Source organism: Cavia porcellus, unplaced genomic scaffold (genome assembly GCF_034190915.1).
Source record: "Cavia porcellus strain 051 isolate PalLab524CR breed Dunkin Hartley unplaced genomic scaffold, mCavPor4.1 scaffold_13, whole genome shotgun sequence".
In the NCBI taxonomy this organism is placed as follows: Eukaryota; Metazoa; Chordata; class Mammalia; order Rodentia; family Caviidae; genus Cavia; species Cavia porcellus.
In genome coordinates, this window is record NW_026947496.1 from 32703761 (window position 1) to 32730827 (window position 27067).

At 40.3% G+C, this 27067-nt stretch overlaps 1 protein-coding gene across 7 annotated transcripts in view; it reads right to left on the minus strand.

Moving 5' to 3' along the window:
- The window catches only part of Sipa1l2 (signal induced proliferation associated 1 like 2), a 172559-nt gene that overhangs the window by 42398 nt on the left and 103094 nt on the right, over positions 1 to 27067 (minus strand). For all 7 annotated transcript variants that reach the window (XM_023566576.2, XM_063260049.1, XM_023566578.2 and 4 more), the window contains 6 exons: positions 26746 to 26934; positions 22756 to 22930; positions 19221 to 19324; positions 10994 to 11151; positions 8521 to 9097; positions 5048 to 5322 (listed from right to left, as the gene is read on the minus strand). In XM_023566576.2, coding sequence (XP_023422344.2) covers positions 5048 to 5322; positions 8521 to 9097; positions 10994 to 11151; positions 19221 to 19324; positions 22756 to 22930; positions 26746 to 26934 — 1478 coding nt within the window. The remainder of the gene's footprint in view (positions 1 to 5047; positions 5323 to 8520; positions 9098 to 10993; positions 11152 to 19220; positions 19325 to 22755; positions 22931 to 26745; positions 26935 to 27067) is intronic.

The following is a 27067-nucleotide window of genomic DNA, read 5'->3' on the forward strand; positions in this document are numbered from 1 at the left end:
AGAGTCAAAAGCAAAGATTGTATCTGTAGTGTTTATGGGCCTAGAGACCACCACAGGTTCTGAAACAAAACAGTAAATAAATGAGGGAACCAACTGCATTCCACCTTAGATTCTGCAATCCATGTTCTTACTTTACAGAGGAAGATCATAATTAGAGCACCACTGGAGGAACTGGACAGAGAACTCAGAATAGTGAGTGTAGGGCAGGTGCCTTCATAGCCTGGAGTTAAGTGTTGTTTTCACATTTCCCATTAAAATTCATTACTGGAGGCTCCAGGAGACAACACTAGTGATGATGTAACTTTTATTATCTATACAAATAATTGGAACTGTAATCTAAAACTTCTCAAGTCTAGTTTTCAACTCACTGCTGTGTTACAGACGTATGTGCACATACACATACACACAAAGTGCTAAACAGACAAAAGTATGTTTCCTTCTCAGACAAACAGACAAAAGTATGTTTCCTTCTCAGTTCCATTCTCTGCCTTTTATTCCTATTCTTTAGTGAGTAGGTACCAGGTAGCAAAAAAGAACAGAAGAACTTAAAATTCTAATTTTATAGAATTATAAGTGAATAATAATTTATTTATGATAGCATTAATAAAATTTTCACTGCCTAGCATTATATAAAAAATATATCTTGAAAAATATGTCAACAAAGTACAGAAAATCACATAAGACAGATGCACCACAGCAAGGAATTTCATTTGTTTTTATTGGACATATTTAGTAAATTCACTCACATGGTGTAACAACTCTTTGCATAATTCTGATGAGGTGTTATTTCTTTTATATATCAGTCTTTTAATGAAGTACTTCCCTTAAAATGACAAGGACATAATTCTAGTCACCTCTGAGAGCAGAGGTTTTTCTATACCAGTGGCTGTGAACCATTCCTTGCAAAAGCAAGAAAAACCTTAATTAAGCATCTTGAGCCATGGCAGATCTTCATGTCTGCCAGACAGCTGGCAGCTGGGTTGCTTCCTTTAGAACTTCATTTCCATCTGAAGAGGACTATTTCCCAAGTTGCTCCTAGCCACTCACTCCCAATGTACACGCATTTACTGCAGGATCTAACCTCCAGCAGGCCATCCCTTAATAAGCATTCCCGAGGGTCCTCCCTGCTTGGTGTCCTCTGGAACTCCACACCAGAAAAGCTAAAAATGGCTCTACCTTCCTTTCAAGCTGGGACAGCTGCACTATCCTCAAACCTGGGCCGGAGAGAGGGACTTCAAAATACAGGTGGCTTTTGACTCAAACACTTGCCCCAGGAAAGACTTTATTTAATGCAGCAGCTTCCAAGTCATAACCAGACATCTCTGACCTGTGAAAGGCCAGAAGCCAGCTATTAAATGACAGGCCTCTCACGGGGCAGCTGGGCTTGGGGTCAAATTATCTCCTTACTGATACCCTGGAAGGCCAATATGGAGCTGGTAAACGGTAAAAATGAACTGAAGCTCTTTTTTTTTTTTTTTTTTTTTTTTTTACAATTTTTATAAAGATTAAAATACCTTTCAGCTAATTAATTTCTGGTCCTGTGGCCTTACATTAAGGATAGGTGTTACAGAAAAAAATGCACGTGTGTGTACACACGCACACACACACAAACTTGCCATTTCAATAAATTATTCCCCTGACAAACACTAAGGGCCAATTTATGAAAGAAGATGGAGGTAATTTTCCACACCACAAATCAAATGTGCAGTTGTGGCTTGAGGCGAGTCTTTCATTTCTTGTTTTCTTTCTTTCTTTTTTTTCCGGTGGGAGGGTTACATGGATAATGGAACTGAAAAATGTTTCCTTTAAAAAAAAGATTTCTTAATGTTAAAATGAGTATCCAGGTCCCTTTTCAGGCCCTACCAGAGAATTTCTTAAGGAGTTATAACCATGCAGACAGCTGTAGGGTCAAAGTAGGAGAACTGGAAACTGCCCTGCATTCATACACCACAACCTACCACAAAGGGCAGGCCTGCTGGGGATGCTGGCTGCCGGAGGACACTGTAACCACTGTAAGCACAGTTTATCAGGGCCCCCACACAGTTACTGGCAGAAAATGAGCTCCAAACTGACAAAAAATATGAATTGTAAAAATTGGCAAATTCAGATTCACAGAAAATTGGAAAGGTGAACTGAAAAGAGTTTTAAATGATACATGGTAGGCTTAAAACCTGTCTAACTTGCAGAAATGTGAGTCACAGGCATGCCATTCCTGGAGTGTTTCCACTAGGAAAACAGCTAATTCCAATCCTTCTACATAAGAACAAAATACAAAAGATGGTTGTTTCCGATTAATCAAAAGGAAGAAACCCATTATACTCAGGCAATGACATTCATGAGATTTTTAACAAACAAAAGAAAATCTCTAAATACACATCTTGGCTATTTTCAGTATGGGAATTTGCATTTAAAAGAAAGAATTAATTGTGGGAAGATCTAGTGAAACAAGTGGTTCTCTTAAAAAACTAAACCAAACAACAACATATTCTTAGGTAAAAAGATAACAGCTAGAACTTTTAAATTGTAGTTTTTATTTGTTTTAGCTGAAAAACAATTCAGTACTTCTTAGGAAATTATATTTTTCTATATTATATATTCTAAATACCAAAATGAATAACTATACTTTCTATTAACTAGATCTCTTGAAAACTTAAAAAATTTCTTACTAACAATAAATCTAAAAAACAGACACGAATTGCTATTTTTAACCCTCAGAACATGTAACATTTTTGCTCAATTCCATAGTATGAGACATGATCACAAAACACGATGAATGTTTAAATAAAAAACATCATTACAGTAAAAGACACACTGCAATTAATCTTCCGCAAATACTCCTCACCCCCACACATTTCTTACACACTTATTTCATTGTTCTTGGTACTTTTGAAGTGGTTTTGAAGTCCTCTTTTCTGGATGCCTTGATACTATAAATTGATTTCAAATGATTATAACAACTTCTGTCAAACAAAAATATTAAGTGGTATCCTTATCTACCTTATTCACCAGATTGGCACTATTCAACTTTTGATTTTTTTTCAAAGAAACAAACAATCATGAAAAGAAAACATTTTGAACTGATTCAGGACATCAAAGTAGTCTTGACAATGCAACTAAGAGGACTTCCAGAACTGTGTTAGAAAGTGTTAAGAAGGGTGGGATAATCACGCTGAGAGCCAGTACCGCCAAGGGTGGGGGTGTAGATTTTTGAGGAGGATTAATAGCAATTGTCTCTTACTTAAGAAATTTATTCAAAAATTAAATATTACTGCATTTTTGATCATGCTCTAACAGACAAAAGATTTGCTCTTCACCTTAAGAGTCAGAAACACAAACACACACACACACACACACACACACACACACACACACACAAAGGAGTCATAAACATACATTTCTACAAAGGAAGATCAATCTTACTATAATAAAAAATTTCTAATAACTGAAATTTAATTGTGCAAGATTCTCATAATATTTTAGCCTAAAAGTCCTAAAATAATTTTTGTTATTTCCAAGTCTCATTTTTAATAAAATAGTTTTTTTAAATCTGTATTTTACTTATACTGCTAAATGTGATTCATGGATCCTTGGACAGATTTAACAGGAAGAATCAGACCAGGGTGTTGAGAAACATCTTAGGGATTTCACATCACATGAAGATGATACTAGATGAGTATCAGTTCACTATATTAGCAACATATTGGTTAAACACTTAAAGCACAGCCACAGAAAATCAGGGTAAAAGCAAGTGGTTAAGATTCACAGAAACAGACTTCTGTAAAACTGCCATTATTCACATAGTAAGATGGTATAGGATCAATGTATTATCTAAAAGATCACAGGTTAAAGTTAATCTCTCTCTCTACATGCAGCTCATTTGGTCTAAATTAATTAAAGTGGAAAACACACCAGCCACATTTCATCACGTGTGTCAACCATGTGGCTCATGAACAGAATGTGACACTGGACAGTACCAGTTTGAAGGTTGAAGAATGAGACAGAGAAAAGAGAAAGAATGGCTCAGGTAGGAGCTGTCAAAGTGGGCCCAGTAATCCTGACGTTTTTGAATAAGTTTTTCGAACATGAAGGAAATGAAAATAAACACCCTAAAAGATTTTTCTCTAAATCATAATGTGGGGTATTCATGATTATGCTAAGGTTCTAAATGCTTTAAGAGATTATTTTATTTGACCTTCAACTTTCATAAAATCATATGCAGTGCACTGCACACAGGGTATGACTCCAGAGTACTATGGAGGAGGCTCTGAGACTATGCAGAAAAAGCCTGGGTGCCAGGCGTCCTCCCTTTCTCCTTAGCCAGAGTTGTGGAGTTGTCTGCACGAACCACCAGACATGGGACGCCACCACCAAACCCTGTCCTGCAGTGTGGACTCTAGCCAGCCTACAGAATGGCATGTTATCTACTGGCTTCCTTTCACTTTGGAGTCCTTTATGCGATTCTCGGTGTTGAGCATGAGTATTTTCTGTTAACAACAGAACTGTTTTCCCACCATGCCCCTCATTCCCTCCCTCTACCTGCACACTTTGAGCTCTCTAGTTCAGCCGTATCTTTTCTGCTTCTCTCCACAGGTTACAACGATGCTTGAGCAAAGGCCTCTAAAGCATCATGTGTAGGATGGTGGGTGGCCACAGAGGACACTCAGTATCCCACCTTCCTTCAGACACATAGCACTGATCTTGAAGTGTCCTGTTAGTCACCAGTGACTTCACGTGACAGAAGGCAGCCTGGCTGTGTGGATGCTATTAGCTAAAGGCCATTCTAGATAATGACTATTTTTTCCAGACTTCATATCACCGAGTCAAGGGTATCAGCCAGGTCCTCTCCCCTTAGGTTCTTAAGTCAACTTCTTCAAGTTAGTCAGAGTCCTGTCAAATTGCTTAGTTAAAATTTGTCACTTGTCACACATCCATCTTTCTGAAGCCTTCTTTGCATGGCTCCTACATGCAGTCTATGTAAGCCTCACCACTCTTTTCTGAGGACCTTGCAGAACAGGAGGGTGAGCACTGCCCAGGCTTGAGCACTTACCTCCGGGGAGCGCCATCATCATGGGGCTGGATGATGACCACCTTCACAGTCACGGAAGTCCGGAGTAGGTCAATCATCTGCTCATGGGTCAGTGTGGCCACAGCCACTTTGCAGATCTCCACAAGTCGACTGCCTTGCCGGAGGCCAGCCTTCCAGGCAAAGCCAAAGGGCTCCACATCTGCAACAATGCCTTCAAAGTTCACGTGGAAGCCAAGCTGGCCCAGCCCGTTCCTCCTCAGGGTCATCTCCACAGTCTCACAGCCTCTAGTCACTATCTGGGGAAAGGGAGATGGTCAGAGATGCTCTGCCCATTTCAGTGTGTGCAGGTATCTCTGTCCCTTAGCCCTCCTAGTTTAGAGAGTATCACACGGCTTTGCCCTTCCTGCATACTGTCCAAGTCATAAGACATGGATGCTGAAACTCCCAAGTTCACTATAAGCAACCCTGGTAACAGGCACAAAGAAAGTATAAAAGCATCAGTACAGTTGCCATTCCTTTTTTCAGGGAAATACTGTCTTCTGTTGCAGAGTTAATGGCCTAGAGCTTACATGTAATGTGGACTCTGACAATGCCCTTGGTTCCCTTTATATGTTACTGGACTTGGTTTGTAGGCATCCATAAACATGTGGCCCATGGCACTTCTAAGCTCATGCAGGGCCACAGCAGAAGTCAGAGATCATTTATCTCTCCCCCAGGGTCCCTCTTCTGCATAGCTGGTGATAAGGACACTTCAGATCAACAGGGGTTCCCCAGCCAGGTTCCTGGGCCCACCTGTTAATAGGGACATGTGTGGGATGGTATTCCTGTGGGCAGCAGAGGGCCCATGTGTGCCTGTGGGTCATCTCTCATCTCCCTGGAAAACCCAGGCAGTGGCAGTTCCAGAGCATGTTCCTTCCAGAGTGGGAGTCTCTGCAGTCCCACAAAAAGGGACATGAAAGAAAGGAGGTGGTTTCACCCCACTCGGCACACTAAGCACTAGTAATTAGTTCCTGCAACCCACAAAAGTGCTTACTGAGCGTAACTTACCATGCAATGAAAGGAAAACACAGGCTCATTAAACATCATTTGATGACTATGACATCATTTTTTGTGGGAAATTTCAAGTTGGGAGGTATCATATCCTATCCCCCAAAAGCCCAGAGGCAATGTATGAAGTTTCAGTTTAATAAATGTTCATTTCCATGAAACACACTCTGAATACACAGATACCTATTTAATGAGACCTCTGACTGCAAGTATAGCTGTGGGACTGGGGCTAGTCCTATGTATCAGCACTGTGTCTGTTTCCATGGAAACTAGAAGTGCACACACTGCCCATCAACTTCTCCCAGAAAAGCATGACATTCAGGGCTCAGCAAAAAGGGAAAAGGAATTTGCCAGTGTTTGTCAGGGGTGAAATTTTGAAACACTAAAGTTTTCAAATCCATAAAATGAGTTCCTTTAAAACTTGAAGAAGTACTTTTGAAGTATGTACAATCTGGTACATTTTTCCTTCACTACTTCTTCAACTACACTCTAAGCAACCTTATCAAAAGACATCTAAAATAAAATGTCAACTAAAATTTAACATTTGTATATTAAACTTGGGAGAATCAGCCAGGTTTTTCCAGTCCAAGAGGCACTGTCTCTTCTGCTAATTTCCACCACCCACTAGCATCTCTCCTGCTTCAGTTTTTATTTCTTTATCCCTCTGTTTCTTGCCTCTCAACACCCCCAAAGTCTGAAGAACTACGCTCTTCATGTATCTGGCTGGTGTCTTCACATACTGACATAGACTCAATTACTGCATGGGAACAGTGGCCCCCTTTCAGGTATTCAGGAATGGCCACATGACTCATGGGTCCAATGCAGGGCCCCTTGTTCAAAAACTAGTCACAATTTCAAATTGACAACAGCAAAGCCTGCAACCCAGCATGGGTTATTCCGAAAAGGCTCTAATATGACTCAAAAGGTGGCACATCAATCTAGATGTTAAGCTTTCACTATCTACCTATATGACACACACAACATGCCATATTCATCACCATAGAAAGGACACTATGATCATCTGGCAGAAAGGGAACTGCAGCATGAAGTCATCTCCAGCACCTCTCCTCTGGTGGCATCTGACCCTTTTACTCCCTGGTGACTGCTATTCTACTCTGATGCTTGACCTTCTTCACTGGTCTGCAGGGTTAGTTTGTTCTCAGTACCTCATAATACAAAAAATCCTAGACACTGAATGTGTCTCTAAAACATATTCCTGATTTTAGGCAGCTTAGTCACCTTTCTAGGAAAATGGCAGGATGGGGTCCATGAAGCAGCAAATGTGGAAGAATCTAGGTATAAACACTTCTGGAAGGTACATTTTGCTGGCTGATAACTTGATGTTTATGCATAGCTTATGACAACTCAGTGGCTATGCTAAAAAGAGGTGTTTGCAATTAGCAAAAGCACAGCATAGCTTGAAACTCATAAGTGTAACTCAAGAATCAATTCTTTAGGCATATGAGCTAATCACATCTTTCCTAATTGTCCCCACACTCATGGCTGGTCCTGAACAAGTACCTACCTGAACCTGCTGAAGTCTGTTAACAATCAACTGTATCTGTGGAGACTGAGCTATTTCTCCAGCTAACAGACATTCTTTCTTACATAAAATCTTTAATAAATTTAATAAAAATTATATTTCATGAGAAGAGAGGAGACAAGAAATGAATATAATTTCTCCTTTTTTTCATGATTCAAAGTTAACTAGATGTTTTCTAACTAAAAAAAAATATAATCTCTTCAGGAAAAGACTTACACATGAGATGTTCTACGGTGAAAGCATGTTTTCTTCTCACATTACACAAACAAAACAATCAAAATTAGAAATAGCTTGATTTGTTCATATTACTACTCTACAATATACACTATGCTAAAACCTGAATCTTACTTTGTAAAAATTAGGAGCAGAAATAGGGGTATAACTTACAGATCCAAAGCAATCTCATTTTAAAACTGATTTCTGATTTTTCAGGTTTTCCCAAACTTAATGGATAATTCTTTAAAACCTCCATAAGAAGCATGCAGGAAGATTAATAAAATATCTAATCTAATTAAGATATTTAAGAAAAAATACTTTCTGTATTAATATGAACAGAGCCTAAGGTATACATAGCCATTCTGTGGCCATTAACTACCCACTGGGAAGGTGTGCTATGTCAATCACCATAAACAATGATGAATCCATGCAATTTTCCTTCAAATACTATCAACATAGGTCCTAATGCTTGTATTTGGAAGTTGGCTTAACTTTTTCAATCACTTTATTGTGGATGCTTCCCCATCATTTTTGAGTGCAGCAACTCTGAAAAGAACTCAGCATTTAAAATTTACCTCTGTATCCATGAGGCACAGCATTTCATTCTCTAAGTGACAGAAACATGGTAAGATTTCTCTGGTGGAACCTGATATGTATCTGAGATTGAAAACACAAAATGTGTACTTACTACCAATCGCTGCACAATTTCCCGTATGTCTTCAGCACAGTTATCCATCGAGGACAGAAGGATGCATTCTCCCCTTTCATAAAATACTTTGATACTCATTAATCCAGATGTCCACCCAATAACATCTCTGCAGGAACAGTTAAATACAACATTCTTGGACTCCTTTTCAATCAACATTATGAACTCATTGGAAATCCCAAGAAGACATTCGATATCAGCAGACTGGCCAAAGTCCCGTGCCACCACGTGCCACATGATGGCCCCAATGCTGAAAAGATGGGCATCTCTCCTGGGTTTCACTCTCTCCTTCTTCTTTGCCCCGAGGGTGATGAAGCTGAATTTTGCAGAGGTGTCCACGGTGGCAGTTGTGACAAAATTCTCTGCCAGGTCTTTCAAGTATTCTTGCCTTGTTCGAGTGGCCATTGCTCGAAATTTTTCTGATTTATGGGCTGCATTCTCTGCATTAATTACTTTGGCTAACAAGAAGTCCCGAAACACTGCTGACTTTGGAAAAGTTACACCTTTGGGAATTGGGGGACCAAATGAGGGCACATCCTTTGACCTGGAAACTCCAACGCTGGGAAAGAGAAAAGACAAGATGAGATGGGCCATGGCTCTTGGATAGAGCCCGTCTATACTTAGATTCCTCTTTCCTGATATTGCACACTACTGATGAGGCATTTCCAAAAACTGGAGGGACTCTATTGGGGTCCATTGGAATCTCACTACTAAACGTTAAGTTAGTGACCGTAATTCTTAAAATCCAGTGACTCCATCTCTGAAGATTTGCATATGCTATCTTCTATATAGGAAAAATAATGCAAAGTATGTAAGATCCGTACTAGTTTCAAAATACTATTCCCCTGTAATTTCATAAAAGTCAAAAAACTTAAACATAAACAGGTCTTTAAGATACTTCTTTTGTGCTAATAGGTCACCTCATAACATAAACATAAAAGTAGAAATCAATTAAAAATACTTGATTTGGCCTAGAAATAGCAGCCAATAAAGTAATACTAACTATAATAAAGTGCTAGGCATAGGTTTCCAACCCATTAAAAAGGTTCACCTTAGATTATTTTTCAAAACTATTGTTTATTAGGTGAGATCTCAGAAGAAAAAAGTCACTTTACTATGTTTGCCCCAATATTATCTATTTTAAGCATACTGTCTATATAGCATAGATTGCTGAGGGTCAACTTGTAACATGCATTTTGCATCTGTCATCATTGAAAGCTCTAAAAGGTTTGCCATGACCAGCCTTACTGTATTTTTCCAAATATCCTTCCCTAAGAGTAGTCCTGAGCACTTAGGCCCATGTCTTAAGTGCAAAGAGGTATAGAAGAATCGCTGTTGAGGAGACCAAGCAGCTCAGCTGCCTGGGTAACTTCAGCTCTACTGCAGAGGAACCACCATGGGGCCAGAGACTAGCTGTGAGGTCACCTAGATGGAAGGGGACACTGCACTGGGAACCAGTTTTAGATGGGCGGAAACCCATACCGTGTGACACCTGGACTGATCCCTCAGCATAAGGGATCTACTCGGTTAGCTGGTACTGAAGACTGAACTTTGGGTCTATGGTCTGAGTTACATCTCTAGCCCTGTTTGATGCTTTACTTTGTGGCAAGGTCTTGCTAAGACACTATGCTGCCCATACTAGGCATGAACTTGTGATCCTCTTGCTTCAGCCTCCCAGAGTTCTGGAGTTACAAACATGTGCCACAACTACATTCTTAAGTACATACTATACTCCTAAATTTTAAGACAAGGAGCTAAAGGCACAACGAAACAGAACTTCCTAAAGCCCACAGCTACTACATTCTAAAATAGGTACTACAATCCTAAATTTATCGACATTTTATAGTAGACAAATTTATAGTAGGTACTATAATCCTAAATTTTAAGACAAGGAGCTAAAGACAAAACAAAACAAAAGAAAACCTTGTAAGCCCATAGCAAGTAATAAATCTATATTCAGTCTTGAATCCAAGGTGGGTTCTTGCCAGCACTCATGTGGCATAAATGCTGAAGCAGAGTTGCAATGGGGTAAAGACTAAGAGCAAGAATGGATCAGGATGCCAAGGCATACACAGGCCTGTGACATCAGAAGCAAGTGTCTATCCTGGTCTCAGCTGGTCTGAGCAGACAGTATTTCCAGGACAACTAATGAAGATGAAAGCTTTATTACCATTGTACTGGCTGCTTCAAGAGGAGGAAAATATTAAGGATCACCTTGGCCAGTTTTGGGCAAAGAACAAATGCTGTGGGATGGGCTAGGTAAGGTTTGGTTCTTCTAGGGTTTTTCTAGAGGAAAGGGATAATCCTGCTCTCCTAATTTCCAGGCATTTCTCTCTGAGTGATTAGGCGGGGGGGGGGGAGTAATTAGAACATTATAGGTAAGAAGGGCTATCTAGAAGACAAGGACCTCCTGGTGGAGTGGTTAAGTAAGAGTAGGTCAGTAGGCAGGACTCACCTGTAGCAGACATTCTCTGTGCAAGGGTTGTGTACCCGCACGATGACAAAGACATGTTGGAAGTGTGAACGGATGCTCCTCGGGGTGAAGGGGAGCGCTCCAGGCTCTTGGAAGACTACAGTGACGATATCATTTCCAATGTGCCTCTTCCTCAGGAGCTGTGTTGGGAGGTAAGCACAAACCAGTGACAATTGTCTCCCACACAAAACACATGGAACATATGCAACCCACCTATCCCATATGTGAGAGGGATCTAGGAAAGCAGAGATACTCTCCAGGAGCTGGTGCTGTTCAATGTGAGTGAAAATTCTTTAAAAAGGCAAAATGGGCTGTATCCAGAAGACCACGGGGGAAAAAAACCCTGAAATCCAAGTTTATCTCTTTTACTTTAAAATTTAATGTGTATTCTTTCTCCTTTTCATCTTTGTAGAGTTCCTTCTTCTTTACTCCTAAAATAAAACACCTTAAGAAATTTAATAGTTGAAGCTTTTAATTAAAGGAAGAAGCAGAGTTGGGGGGGTTCAGATCTGCCACAGGTCCTGTCTGTTGGATAGCCCCATGCTCCCATAGGGACACATGTCTGCAGCAAGAACAGGGACAGTCATCTGGGTGGACAAGAGGCTCAAAACTAATTAACTGAAACTTAGCCTTCTAATGTAATCCAGAAACATAAGAGTTCAATCAGGTTAATAGAAAACTCAATGGTTTGTAGCCACATAAGCTGCATGTCAGACAGGAGATAAAGGACCCCACAGCAATCACATCTTAAGAACAGCTTTATGTTTTTAACAATATGTACTGATTGGTATATATTAATGACGTTCAGTGGTATTTCCATACATGCATACTGCATGCATTCACCAAATCCACCTCTCACAGGGTGTGATGGCATACACCTATAATCCCAGAACTCTGGGAGACTGAAGCAGGACTGCAAGGATGAGCCCAGCAGGGGCAATTTGTTAAGATACTGTCAGCAAAACAAAACCACTGAGTTCAACTTCTAGTACAATAAATAAAACAAAACATCTAATCTCCCTCTTCTACCGCTCACCCACCCATCCTTCCCAAAAATCTAGTAATTACTATTTTGCTTTCACATCAACTTTTTGAAGTCAATATCTGAAAGGGAGCATGTGATATTTGTCTTTCTCTGTTTGGTTTAACCTGTGCACTCTAGCTCGTATATTTTGCTGCAAATGACAGAATTTCACTCTCCTTTATGGAAGACTTATACTCTGTTGTGTATTTATTCCACATTTTCTTTATCTAGTCATCTGCTGATAGACACCTAGGTTGATTCTGTATCATGCTTATTGTGAATATTACTGCAACAATTACAAAAATCTCTATCTTTGATATTACTTCTGCCAAGCATGTGCCCTTCACTCAAGTTACTGGTGACAACTCAAGTGTTGGCAGAGATCCATCTCAGCTAAAAAACTTCCTCATGAAGACCATGTTCTGCTCCACACCATACCCAGGCCTATTTCTATTATCCTAGCTGTTTGTCGCTCTTCTGACAGGTAAGTTACTACTTCGGCATCAGACCACAGCCTCCAAGAGTAGGGATGTTGTGTCTTACTGATGTTGGGTTCTTTCTTTCTTTTTTTTGTCTTTTTGAGACAGGGTTTCACTATTTAGTTCAGGCTGGCCTTGAACACCAGTGACACCTCTGGCCTCAACCTCCTGAGTACTGGGATTACAGGCCTGTGCACAACATCTAGCCCTTGTGGGTTTCCTGGTTCCCAACTGCACAGTCAGCACAGAGCTGCACTCAGTGTACTTTGGCAGCCAAATGAAAGATTAGTTTCTGTTTACTGACATGTGGCACTGTACCTCAGAATTGTGAGTACCTCCCTCCTGTACAGCTATTCACAGGCAAAGGCTCTGTAAGGTCCCAAGGTGAAGGGAGAGGTTCGTGTACAGAAAGACTGAAAAATGACCTTCAGTTTTAACAGACACAGTCACACTTACAGGAGCTGATGATGTCACTGCAGGGAGGAAACTATCTCAGGCAGTAAATCTCTCTTTATTAGTAACAACAAAGACAATGACCATGCCTTTAAATTTATTTGGCACCACAAAGCATATATCACTGTAAAGAGCATCAAGTTCATTTTAAAACCTTTTAAATCCAAACACAAGAAGGATTTCATTGTCAAGCTGGACTCATGATTTTGCATGATAAAAGGCCTCAGACAGTGAGAATGAAATGTTCCTTCCTTCTGAGCTTTCCATAGGCCAGTGAAATCTATGATTCATAGCCTGGACAACACCTACTTAAATCCCTATGGTTAATGTTATGAACACACAAAAGTCCCTATAGTGTTTAAGTGAAGTTTTGAAACATACTAATATATAACAATACTGATCCAATGAGTTACCTCATTTAAAGGTGCAGCTTAAAAAAAAAAAAAAAAAAAAAAAACACCTTGCTAGATCTTTAAAATGTACCTGGTGAAATGCATGAAAAAAGATTACTAAAAACTGTAGTTGGACAAGACGTTCTTTTTAGAGTAACTGAAACCTATGATTCATATGTCCTGTACCAGGAAAAGGGAAAACCAGGAGCCAATGAACAGTTACAGTAAGAACATGCCTAATAGTATTCACTGTATGTATAGAGCATGTACACATGTAGCCCAAGCTGCTAGTCATTCAGTGTTCTCCAGACATAGGACTCGTCTGAGTAACCAGGGGAAGATGGAGCTCAGGGAGACAAAGGCCCAGCAGGGGCTCTTTGTGAGCCATCAAGATAAACAGTCCTCCTTTCTGGGACCCTGCTGGCCTCCCCTTTAACACCTGGTTAAAGGAACCCAAAATCCAGGGCCCTGGGGGTGCACTTACTGCCACAGTTAACTGGACAGCTGCTCCTGCCTGATTTCCCTTCCTCCTGCAGAATGGGCTTTACACTTCCTAAAGAGAATTTTAAGGCCAGTGACCTACACTCTAGGTCACAACACTTTGGCCCTTTCTTAGCATATTTTGCTTTGTAAAATGAGTAAAAAAAGAAAAAGTACAGTTACTTTTGCAATGGTGAGATAAAACACTGTACTTTGGGGAAAAATATAAAGTGATAAGGAGATATAAAGAGTAAATTCCAAAGTTTTTTGAAGGACAATAAAATAATGAAAATGAGGCCTGTTTGTTAGCAAAATTCTCAAGTTTGCCACAAACAGACACAACCCAACAGGACATGTGGTGCTATTTGTTTGGTAGACTGAATGAATGGTGTCTTCTGGGAGTCACTTCCTCCTAAACATGTGAAGCAGGTAACACTTTTTCTGTATGCTGCAAAGAGAATCAATGTAGTGTCTTCAACTGCAATAATGAGTTAATAAAACTGTATTTGATAGATTTACAGACAGTTCTAGCAAATCTGCAACACTCGATTCAAACTGTGAAACAGGAATGAGCTCTTGTTGTGACAAGGAAAAGGAAGCTGAGTCTTCACTCAGATCTGTGGCAGAGGCACATGCACTACAGAAATAGAAACCCTGGGGCTGAGACTCAGTTCCTCAAACAAACCTCAGGGCTCCCAAGACCAGTGTGAACAGATTCCTTAGTGTAGGTTACATGAGGAAATTGTGTGTGTGTATGTGTGTGTGTGCGTGTGTGTGTTAGTCAGAATTAACTGGTTACTTAGAATTCTGTCCTGATTTTTAAGAGAAATCTGGAGTTTGCTACCAAAAAAGTGAATGCACAATGCACTTAATGAGGGAAAGAAGGGGCAGCCTATACACATCACTACCTAAACACAAAAGATCTATAATTACCAAAGGAAAGGTTTACTGACTCCCTGCAAAAAGAATGAATGTTAGTTAATGGTTCTTATTTCAAATCAGCAAGATCATATAAAACTCACTAATGTTTCAAAGATTATCACTGGTTTATCGTTTTATACAGTCTTAATACTGTGCCATGGAAATGTACAAACTGGCTAACCAATGCTGAGTACTTTACAAATGCAAAAACAGAAGAAGTTAAGAAGGTAGATTTTCAATGACTTGTAAAGTGAAGACAAAGACAGACTTATGGAGATGCAAATATAGTATTACTGTCTTGACACTGAGCCATACCAATCCATGCAGCAATCCTCATGATCTGGTAAAAATACACTTTCCTACGTGGAATCTGGGAATAAAGCTCATCACTGAAAGCGCAATAAACATTTTACCTTAGCAAAATATTTCACAGTATTCTTTACAGATAAACCCAAACATGGCAGGACCTGCTTAAATTCAAATAGCATACTCACAGTTCCTTAGTAGTATCAACCAAGGACCCAAAGAAGTACACAAATCCCTCAAGGCAAGGCTTCTAAATGGTCTGACAGGATGAAAGGGTCCCAGGCCTAACAAGCTGTGCACCTTTCCTCTGTGGGATCAAGTCCACAGGAGCAGCTTTTCAGGAACCTGTGCCTAGTTTCACTCCTGAGAGCCTCATGGTCCTTCGTGTCCTTTTCAAGCAGAGCATCTTGAGCTTTACCCATGCCTCAAAAAGAAAAGGTTACTATATGTGAGGGACATGGTGCTTTCCGTTCTTTTCTATGCCTAGTCTGAAGAAAGGGTGTCTCTGCCAAGGTCAAGTTCAAAGCTGCCCTGTAAAGTTTTTCCTGGATAAAAACCCATAATGGCTCCATTTAAAGAAGAAATGCACAAGGGGAGATGGCCTGGGAGAGGTGGATGCACCACAGACAAGTCTGGGCCTGACTGTGCTGAGTGGCAATGCTTCCAGAGCAGGCCTTTTGCGCTCTCTGTTGGTTTGGCTTCTTCCTAGGGGCGGAGGCATTCCACAGCTTAAACTCTTTTGCAATAGTGGGGCAAAGGGCTCTCAAGATTTTTATGCATCTTGGAATCAGCACTCATCTCATCACAAGAACAAACACCAGAAGTCAGATCCAATGTGGACAAGTCTAGGCCAGTTAAGTAGTCAGAAACATGATGGTGCTAATGAAGCTGAAGGCAGAGGCCCCTCTTCCTGTGTGTGAGCCAGTGACAGGTGCTGAGTCCTATGGCTGCAAACTGCACCCATGATCCTAGCTCATCACTGTGGATATTTGGGCCTTTGTATGAATGTGTGGGCATGGGTAGGGCTCAGGAAAGAATCAGACTCATAATAAATTTGGCAAGTACATGTCTAAGACTATAAAGAAGCACATATAACATCCTGGTAACAACTCACTATCTGTAAAATAATTTATTAAATCTCAAGATAAGAATTCCCTGGAATTACTCATAAATTTAGCCCCTTACTATCTGAACCATTTAAGCCTCAGCTTTCATAACAGAGATATAGGAATAGGAACAAGAAAATAAGATGCATATTAAAGTATATAAAATACTGGTGGCTCTACAGCTAGTGAATTATAGAAAACAACTAAAATGGATTGAACACACTTTGTGCCTCACACTATGTGATTCACATGTATTAACTTCTCTAATTCTCATGAAGAACTACTGTGAGAAAGGTCAGTTCACACTTATCTGTTAGTCATTCAACAAGTGAGGTCTCATGGCCCACCACATGCTGGGCTCAGTTCTAGACATGGACACTTGGTGAACAGAGGAAAAAGACATGACAGCTTAGTGAAGTCTCCTTCAGGCCACCAAGCTAGTAACTGGGTCTCAAATCTAGAGTCTGGTTCCACAGTGCTTACCTTACATCTTCAACATCCTGCTCAAGCTTTTCTTGATCCAGAAGAGTGCTGCCTCAAAGATAGCCCTGAACATGCACTATGACATTTCCAGGAAGAACCTCAGCAGTCCCCACTGCAGATTTATGGATAGCATCTCTGGGCACAGTGCTCTCTCCTTCTGAGCTCACCATCCCAGAACCCTTCCCGGTGCAGTACTATTGGCAGTTCTGAAGGCCTCTGACTCACATCCTCATCAGGTAACTAGCAAAGTCCCCCAGAGACTAAGGGCCTCAGCCAGGCCACAGGTGAGAAAACTAAACCAGGTGTAGACCGAGTCTGCAGACTAGTCTCATGCTCTTCTCCCTGCTTCTCTCTCTTGAGATAACTTGCTGACACAGTATGTCTAGTGTACAAGTCTCCCAAGGACCCACACAGGATCATCCCTACTTTGTAACGAGAAACACAACCATTTTCCACCTCTAGCCTATCTGCTCAACTTAAACTGCTATGGACTCTCCCTCAGAAACAAAACAGGTTAACTAAACAAGGTGTTAGGCTGCAGAGCCTATCATTTACAAACATCAACTTGCAGGGATCTTTTACGATCTTCTATTTGGAAAGCTGAAATACTCCCTCCGGTTTTCAGGTTTTTGTGTGCAGAATTTAAGAATAGTTTCAGTGAAATAAGGTCAGGCATAGAGAACCCCAAAGTACACAGAATTACTACACAATGAAAGAGGGAGGGGAGGTAGTTCCGAGTTCTGGGAACACTGAAGACTTTACCACAAGCGGAAATCTGGGGCTAGTTCAGTTTGCAGTCCACTGAACTGCACTACTTAGGGAACTTGATGCTCTGTGGTTACAGTACTCAGTGGCCAGGGTCAGGAGTTGCTGGCTGCACTTCTGCCACCATGCTGACAGATTCTCTTGGCCTGAGTAGAACCCATCTGTTTCCGACAACCAGGTCCTAGAGTTTAATTACTCAACAATTTACAACTGGACAGCTGGTCTGGTCTAAATCAAGCTCCTTAATACCCACTGAATCTGTTCAGCATTATTACAAATACATTTTTTACAAATTGTTAAGTTTAAACTAAGCTAAAAATTGTTTAAGTTTAAACATACACAAATATGTAAATGATCTTGACTCATAAAAAAAACACAGATACAGAACTTAAAGATGTCTTCTGAAGATAGTTAAGAACCATGATTACTAGAAAACAAAGAAAAAGCTTATAATGGACAAGGGATTGAGGTAAATACTAGGTAGAAAATAGCAAGAAAACCCAGCTCGTGGTCACCATAAGACAGAAGTCACTGTTTTCAGAAGAGCTTGGGGAATCAGTCTAAGTTCTCTCTTATTCCAGATAGAGGATATATGGTGCTTCCAACTAGTGACAGAGAAGAGGAGGCAGGCAGCCTCTTTCTCCTTTGGGAAAAATGCTACTTTGATGACAAGAATTTCACAAGAGTTTTTAAGAAAAGAAATGAGTAAATTCTTGGAAACAATTAGTTTTTATTCATTGGACAAATTCTTATCAGGCAACTCCTCTGCTGTCCCTGGAGCATTGATATACTTAGAGCGAATGAGGAGCCAGTGGGCCAATATCAGGAGACCTCAGCAAATCTGGTCTTAACTCTGCTTTCACCTAACCACAATCATAACCCTCAAGTTAAGGCAGGCCCCGAATCCAATCCCCATACATGGCAAGCCTGCCTGTTGGTGATCTTCAGGCACTCAGGCCACCCTCATCTTTCAGTCTGCTGCTTGAACACTGTGGAGCCCACAGATTCTGAGCAAGATATCTGTGGAACCTTCCTACCCAGATCCTCCTTATCCCTAATCAGATAGTTTTCTATCCCTCAAACAAGCCTCAAAGCACTCACAGAATAGATGTGACACTGCAACTAGTTCCAGCACAATAATTTCTAACAATTTTTGAAAAATAACTTGCTTAACCCATTTTACAGCTATACTGAAAAGTTATGAAAGAGACCAAGAGATGGTGGAAGGAAAGCTCAAGATAATGGGAAAAAAAAAAAAAAGAGAGATGTTATGTACAAGCACCAGCTTTCCATGATGAAGGTAATCATTATGTACTGCTGATACATACTAATAAAAAAGTTATCTTTCATCTTATGTTTTATGCATCATTCAAGTTTAAAATGTCTTTAACTCTTAGTGGCTGCATTCAAAGTATGAGGCACAGTGATTTTTTCTTTTCCTCTATAGAGATCAACATATTTGCTCAATAAATCTAATTAAAACAATGAAAACCAAATGGAGAATAGCTGAGAATGGCCCTAGTGACAACTGTAAATAGTATAGTCTATAAATAAGTCACTTATCCACATGCAAAAATGTAAGGTTAGGTCAATGCAGTTAGGCTTTTGTAATCAGCACAGTTGACATGGATTTCTCCTAAGATTACCCAGGAAGCAATGAGGCTAAGCACAGAAGTGCTTCCAGGTTTTATAATGTAGTAATTCTTCCTTGAAAGTCAAATGATAAAACAGTGAAAGATTATTAATTCAATTTGAGAAAGCACACAGTCACTGGGGTAGTACAGGGCCAGGAAGACCTACCTGCTGCCTGTTGTTTGGCATGTAGGGAAGCAGAGTTGACACGTGGAACATGAGCTCATAGTCTTTGTATGTGGTGTAAAGAGAATGGGTTCCTGTGGAATCAGCTGAAAATAAAAATTACAAAAGCAAGTTAGGCAACACTTAGAAGATTATTTCTATAAAAGGTGAGTCAGCTGCAAAACACACACATCCCCACTGTGACCTTGCAGTCTGGAGGGGCTCTCTTCCTTCCCTAGACTCAGCTTCTACCCACTTCCAAGCTGTGGTCAAGGATCTCTGCTCCCTAGTCGGTTAGAACATGTGGATTCTTCCTGGTTTTCTTCTGTTCTTGACCTTGTGGTATGGACTCAAAATCCACCAAGGCACTCTTGCCCCTGGCACACAAGCAAGTAGAGGAGAGAGGACCTGTGTGTGTTTGCAACTGGTTTTCAGTCATTTTGCAGCCTGTGGTCTTTCAGAATACAGGAAAATGGAACAGAACTGGTTCACTATGGAAATAGGGATGAAAAATGTTATTTTAAAATGTCTTTTTGAAGTACATAAATTTTTTTCCTCTTTCACCAGAAAAATGCAATGCCGATACATCTGAAAAATTAAGGAGAGGGCAGACTGGTCTCACACTGCATCTTCTGCACTGACACATGTCTTATATGCACCTACATCTCAGCCTTATTGACTACAGAGCTGTTCATCTTTTGAAAGAAAACTGACTCTTTGTAAATTCAAAATCCACCTGTGCCATGCATGAAGCTCTCTTGGTGAATCTCAGACACACCAACCCAGTACTTCGGTACTAAATGAAGTACTTTGGTAATAAATATGGAGTAAATTTTCAGACCACTTTGCACAGGATAAATGAAGCAAAAAGATACACAGAAATTTAAAACACACAAGGAATTCAGGATTGCCCTTCTCAATTCTCGGTCTATAGCAGGCTTACTTTTCCACTTTTTAAGACAGCAAAAAAACAACAGTGTTCACCATAATTTATTCCACTGTGTTTTCTGGGGAAATCTCTGAGTAGTCATTTCGGGTAAGTTGAGGTGTTATTAGTCTAAAGTTTTTAATGTTTATTTTAAAACATTTACTTAATCTTCATGAATGTTTATTGTTTTCTTTTTGGATCCTGTTGCATGTCTTTCTTTGTAAAATTTAATGTGTTGAACATCCTATGGTGGAAATATTATACAGTTCTCAAGTGCTCTGCAAAGGCACTCCTGGCCAGCAATTTCATAGTAACAGCAGCACCTGAAGTAGTTAAATACAGATACACACAAACAATCTCAAAGATGGTCAGACAAGATACTCATTTAATAAGCAGTACACCAATCAGTCCCAACATAAAGGATTCTTCCTTTTGAGTATTAATTAAACATGTATCTGTTATTTTCATAAGACTTTTTAAAAAACAATGTTCTATTTTAATTCTCTTGACTCAGAACTTGAAATACATATGGTAAGAGACTGAATCAGTTTTAGGGAACAACAAACACCTACAGCCCAGCCACGAGCACCTGGCTCACTAGCCACCAAACAGAGGGATGATGCAAAACAGGTAAAATGCTTGAGGACCACTCTACATCTTGCACCACAGTGGTCAGGATCCAGGAAGAGAAATGCTGACCAGAAACATCTTTCACATGAGGAAAATACACTGTGTATGTGTCAGAGGTGGTTTTCAACCTGTAGTCCTAAGTTGTCTACCTGAGCAGCACTAAAAGGTGACTTTCTGAAAAGTAAATATTCTGAAGGTTAAGGTTTTTATCTCAAATATTCACATGGTAATGAATAAGGTAATATCTAGGCATTGTTGCAAATATTTCTACTTATAAAGAGACACTGTGCTCAGCTGATAATTTTTTGGCCTCTGTCCAAGCTACACTCTGCTGATGAGGACAGCATCTTAGTGTCCAAGTCCTCTGTTCCTATTCTACTCACTTTGTGCTCACGAGGGAAGCAGTGCTTTTTATAGCTAGCAGTGTGATCCCAGATACTCCAACCTGTATTTCAACCTTACCCTGTAAGCTTTCTTTTGAGGTACCTGAGAACCACATTTGACCCATATCACATATGCACAGTTAAAATTAGAATTAGAACCCAACTATCCTGAATTTCAGAAGGAAGACTTTCACATATCAAATTCATGAAAGATATAATTTCTATTTGACTATTTCAAAATTCTTAACTTTTAGACCCCTCTTTTTAAAGAAATGCCAAGACTTCTTTATATCTTTGCCCTAAAATTAAAGATCTATGGCTTATTAGAGTTACTCTATCCAAATTTGATTTCTTAGATTCCTCTCTCTTTGAACAGAATGTGTCAAGGACATGTCCTCAATCATGACAACCTGAAGCTGATGTCAATCTGTACAAAGGACAGTGCTTGGATCATCTGTACTACAGCTTTTTAGATCCCACCGACCAAAGTCCCTAAGATGTCTTTGCAGTGCAAGGCACTGAAGAGAGAGGATGTATACTCTGCAGCAAGAGCTCATGTCCTCAGTCGCTCTTCAGAAAGAGTATGCCAGGCAGCAGAGCAACCCCAGCAGGTAGATTTATTTGTAGCAAAAGGGAGTGTGAAAAACAAAAAACAAACAAAAAAAGAAAGCCAGGATGGGTCTCATGGATCTTTTCTAATGTGAATATTCATATACTGGGTGCATGAGTTCTTTCCCTATGGTCTTTACATGTCTGAGTGGATGGTGGGGCAGTAGATCACTCCATTGCACTCCTGGTTGGGCGACACCCATTGTTCCCACACAGAAACTTCCTATTAGGTAACCAGTTCTCTCAGATGCTCTCTTTTCATTGAAAGAACAAGAGTTAAATGCTTGATAAGCAGCAGAATTACCCCAAATTCTCAAAATTATGTTGCTTGGTGTTTTAGGTGTTTACAGCAACTAAATAATAGCACAAGGGGATACAGAATTTATGAGGATGATAAAGAAGAAGAATACAATTATATGAATGGAGATACTGTTGAAATTTGCATATCTCAGGAAAGGATGGCCCAGAGATGCCTCTGTTTTGAATTGGTCTATCAATCTGACATCGCAGATTTAGTGTATGTCTCACTCAAGGGAACTGACTCAGTGGTGACAAGGATGTGTCAGCTTCCAATTCACCATTCCAGCCCTTAGTTATCATTGTGAATTTAGAAATGAACAAAATGAGTCCAGTAATATGCATGCAAGAGTAGGAATGAATATAGGGCTTGTCCTGAGTGTACTGAAAAAAGGGTCACCAGAACAGGGAGGCTAAGAAAAAGAGGAAGATACTAAAAGATTTTCCAGAAACACTGGGGAAATCCCTGTCAGAATTAAAAAAGAAAAAGCATGGCCTTCTTGAGCTCATGACATGGGCACACAGCTCTTAGGAAATGTGTTTCCTTTGCTGAGCTGAGGACATCTACTCCTATTTTCATATGAGCTATGGGCTGTTTCCTGGTCAGGATGAGCAGGGCATGTGAGCACGTGCTTAGACTTATATGGTATGCCCACCTTTGGAGACACAAACTTGTGTGCATGAAGCTTACTTTTATTGTCCAGCTGAGCGCGGTATTTACTGAATCCTTTCAGTCGTACTCTCTGGCCCAGAAGATCAAGGAATTCTTCAAAAGCTGGCCCTGCAGTTTCATTGTTGTACATTTCTTCCTCTGTGCTCTGGCCTGCTTTACAATAAAGAATCCCAATCTTGTGCTGAAAGCTTAGCTGAAAATGGGAGAAAATGTAATTACTTGGCAAACTTTACAGAGAAGCTAACTTTCAGTAAAACTAAAAAGTATAGAAGCTTATAATTCAGACCAATTTCCATAAGCCAAAAAAAAAAGAGCAAGCATCACTGTATAAAATGCTACAAATAAGCCCAGAATCCCAAAAATATAGCTGTAGAAGTATCATAAACCCTAAGAAATAAAATGCATGTCCATAGCCATGTAGGATTTGCCTGGTTTCCAAAAGGGTGGTTCTCTGGTTCAGGCATCTATTTAAAAACATAACTGTGAAAATCTATACTCTTATAACTAACTGCACACAGTAAATGTAACTATCTTCTAAGTTGGGAAGAGGTAAAGGCCATGAACCTTAAAAGTTTCCTTTTCTAGTTCTAATGCCTTTTTCTTCTTTGATTTATCTCAACATTCATGGAAATATGTAAGGCTATAAGGAAACACAAATCAAATTAAGGTCTGGTAAGGAAAGAACCCCCAGTGGAAACTGTGATATATGAGTATAAATAGAAAAATACTGTTCCCATAAAAGTAACTTTAGTAGTACAATTACAGTCATTTCTCACATTTTTTGCTATCTAAAAAGAAAACATCTGCTAAAGATACAACCTATCATAAAGAATTACAATATAAATGGAAGAAATGTACTCCTTTACATTTTTCCATTACAATATAAATGGAAGAAATGTAGAAATGTACTCCTTTGTAACAGTCAATGCCATCTCCTGCTGGAAGCTGTGGGACATCCTCCGGAGGCCAAAGAGAAACAGGTTCCATTTTTACAGCTTTCTAATCATGCCCAAAGAAGTGCTTCTCCTTCATGTAATCAGAGCTCTTCATCTTACCACCAGTAATTTGAACTACAGAACTGAAGATTATCAGACACCAAGGATTCCCTAAAGAAATCAACTCATAACATTATTCCTTTATGATATAAATGGAAAATAGAGCTTTTAATCAAAATTCATAGCTGCCTATGGCAGCAAAGTAAGGCAAAATGATAATCATTTCCATTGAGAAGCAAAGTAGTATAAATAACTAATGACAGCAATCACTACAAAAAAAGGTGTGTCATGTCCTGGGTGACCTTTGTGGGCCATAGAAAATGTCCCTTTGCCTGAGTATCCTGGGGAAACATAAAAGGAAACATTCCCTGCTCAATGTGCCATCCATGCTGATGGGCACCATGGTGCCTGGAAAGCATAGGCTCCTGTCACACAAGGAGGGAAAGTGGTAGTCCTGACCTTGTTTGTGGGCTATAGGATGATGCACAGAAACAACTTAAGACCTCATCCAGTGCCCCCTGCCCGTGTGGGCAGTTAGTGAGGTTTGCCTTGGCATCTCTGGGGAAGAAGGAAAAGAGTAGAGCAGTCTAGGCTGAGCCGGGCAAAGGAGATCCTGACAGATGCCTCCTACTGGGCACACTCTTTCTGATTCCCCAGGTCTGCTGGACTGGACATCTTTGCTTGTGGCAGATGTCAGATACTTGGAAAACTGAATCTTATGGGTGCTTCCTTCTCAGTGCTATGTGGTCATCCCAGCAAGGCACTAGCCTCACCTGTGTCGTAATTGCAAACAGGCTTTGTGTTTCCAGCCAAAAGATATGGACTATCAAGCTCAGTGGAATAAATAATAAAAGGGATGCCAATGCCCATAGGTGTGTGACAGCAGCTGTTGGGCCTTGTACATTGAGGTACTGGCTACATACACAGGAGGGCATGGTTCAGGTCCCAGTCAGAGGCCCAAACTGTCACACCTCTGATGACCAGCCAGGTGAGCAGCCCATAGAATGAAACTTGGGATAAAGATTCAAAATAAAGAATCATGGATTATTTACTAGAAGGCTTGTGATTCCATTAAAATAAAAACATGGTGATATTCAAGAAGGGCCCTCTGACACTTGAGTCACTTTTAAAAGTGATCCAAGTACATATGATTCCCTCCTCCTGCATTCACCTGAAAGCCAGCAGCATACTTGTCTGCATAACATCATAAAGCAGACTTCAGCTTTCCACAAGCTGAGATCCCAATTCTCAGACAGTGGAGAACCCCTGAACTTCTAACAATGTGGAAACTCTTATTGATCCCAAAAGTGGGAACCTCAGGCTGATCGTATCTAATCATAAGGTGTGACTTGTAGCCAGTCCAGAGTCCTGGGGTGAGCCTGGGGTGGTGCTGGTCATGAGCATGCCTGCAAATCAAAGCACTTGCCCATCAGAGCCCCCCCCCCATCACTTCAGCACCCCTCTCCTTCCAGGAATGCTGGCTACTGCATCACGCTTTGTGATTATTGACAAGAAAACTTAAATTGAAATGAAGATGTCAAAAAACAGCTTCAGAATGGTCCTGCAAACAAATTGAGAGTGTTTTGACTCATTCTCCTGGATCTGGACATACAGTCCCAGAAAAGACCAGGAGCCAGCATCAGGAGCATATCTGTGTACACAGCCAAGAGAAGGAGGTACACTGGCCCATAGGAAATCAACTGTTTTTCCAGCAGTGTCCTAGAGTCTCTGCAGGTGCTGTCACAATAAAACTAAATAATAGTTTTTAAATAACAACCTATATAATTTCATGAATTTATCTAGTTGATTACGTAATATGTAAAGTAGGATACTCTTCTTAAAGAGTAAAAAAAAAAAGTGGGATTGTAGAAGCTGAGAGGTGAAATTACATAAACTATGTAACAAAAGCATCAAGTTCAGCTTCACAGTCACAGTACACTTCTTCTCTTGGAAGCAACATTGAACTCCAGGGCAAGAGTAGACACAGTACTGTAGTCTCACCCATCCTCAGGCATGTCCTGAGAAAAGAAGACACATCCACTGGCTCACTATATTAGCCCAGGATGGGATCAGGCCCTGAGAAAGCAACAGCTTACAGTGTTCACAATTATGTATGTGAAATATCTAATACTTTTTCTAGCTTACAAAGCCATAGAACAGTGATGTGGCACTGGCTTATGCCCCCAGGAAAATTTATCATCCTCTAAATGAATTAATACAGCACTACCTATGATAAACTTGCCATGATGTGGTGAATAATGATTTGTCAAGGTCTTTTAAAAACTGATGCTAAAAATCTGTGTAATTCCTCCCTCTCACCTTCCCTCTTCTGTTTCCAGTACTAGGAATTGAACTCAGGGCCTCTACATTGAGCTACATTACCAGCCCAGTTTTATGTTTTTGTTTTGTTTTAATTTTGAGACAAGGTCTCACTAAATTGCCCAGGGTAGCCTTATATTTGCAATCCATAAGTATAAGAACCAAATGTGAGGTTTTTAAACCCTGGGTAAAAGCACTATGGAATGCTATTAATCAAGTGAGCGGATGTCCTCTTGCTACTTGGGACATAGAAATCAAGTGAAAAATAACATAAGTCACAACTCAGCAGGAGGTATAGTACACTACAAAAGCATCATGTTCCCACACTAGAATAAAGGCATATAGTGGTACTTCAATCCACGAATTTCATTCGATTCACAATTCTAGAAAGAACAGCCATGCTCCTGTTTGTGTGGCAAAGACTGCTGCAGTCATGTTCATCACCCAATGCAGAATTCACAAACAAAAATAAAATTTTGCCAGATGCTTTGTTTGCATGACCAAGATGCCGCTGTATTGGGGAAAAATTAGGAAGAAAATACCTCAAGGCATTCAAAATAAATAGCCTTAAAAGCAGGATAGGAAGGAATTTTCAAACTTTTAGAAACACAGATCCATGTTCTTACACACTCACACCACACACACACACACACACACACACACACACACATCCCTGCCTTTAGGTTGTACACACCCCTTGCTCATCAAGCTTGAGCAGCTGCTCTGGGACCTTGGGGGAGCTGGAAGCCTGCCGCAGGCACTGGATACTTAGCTCTGGAATGACATATTCCAGAACTTCTTTGAGGGGCAGTCCACGGGTGGTGCCATGTCGGGCAGTGGAGGGCACAGCATCCTCCAAGATGGCTCCTCTCAGGGTTGTAAGCTGCAAGAAACATAAGACTGCAGTCAGTTCTTAGTCCCAGCCACCTATATGGAGCCTACAAAACATATGATAGCAATTAGTATTAGGTCCTGGTTATTGCCTTCAAAATGAAGAGAAGCAAGGCTCTTCTGAG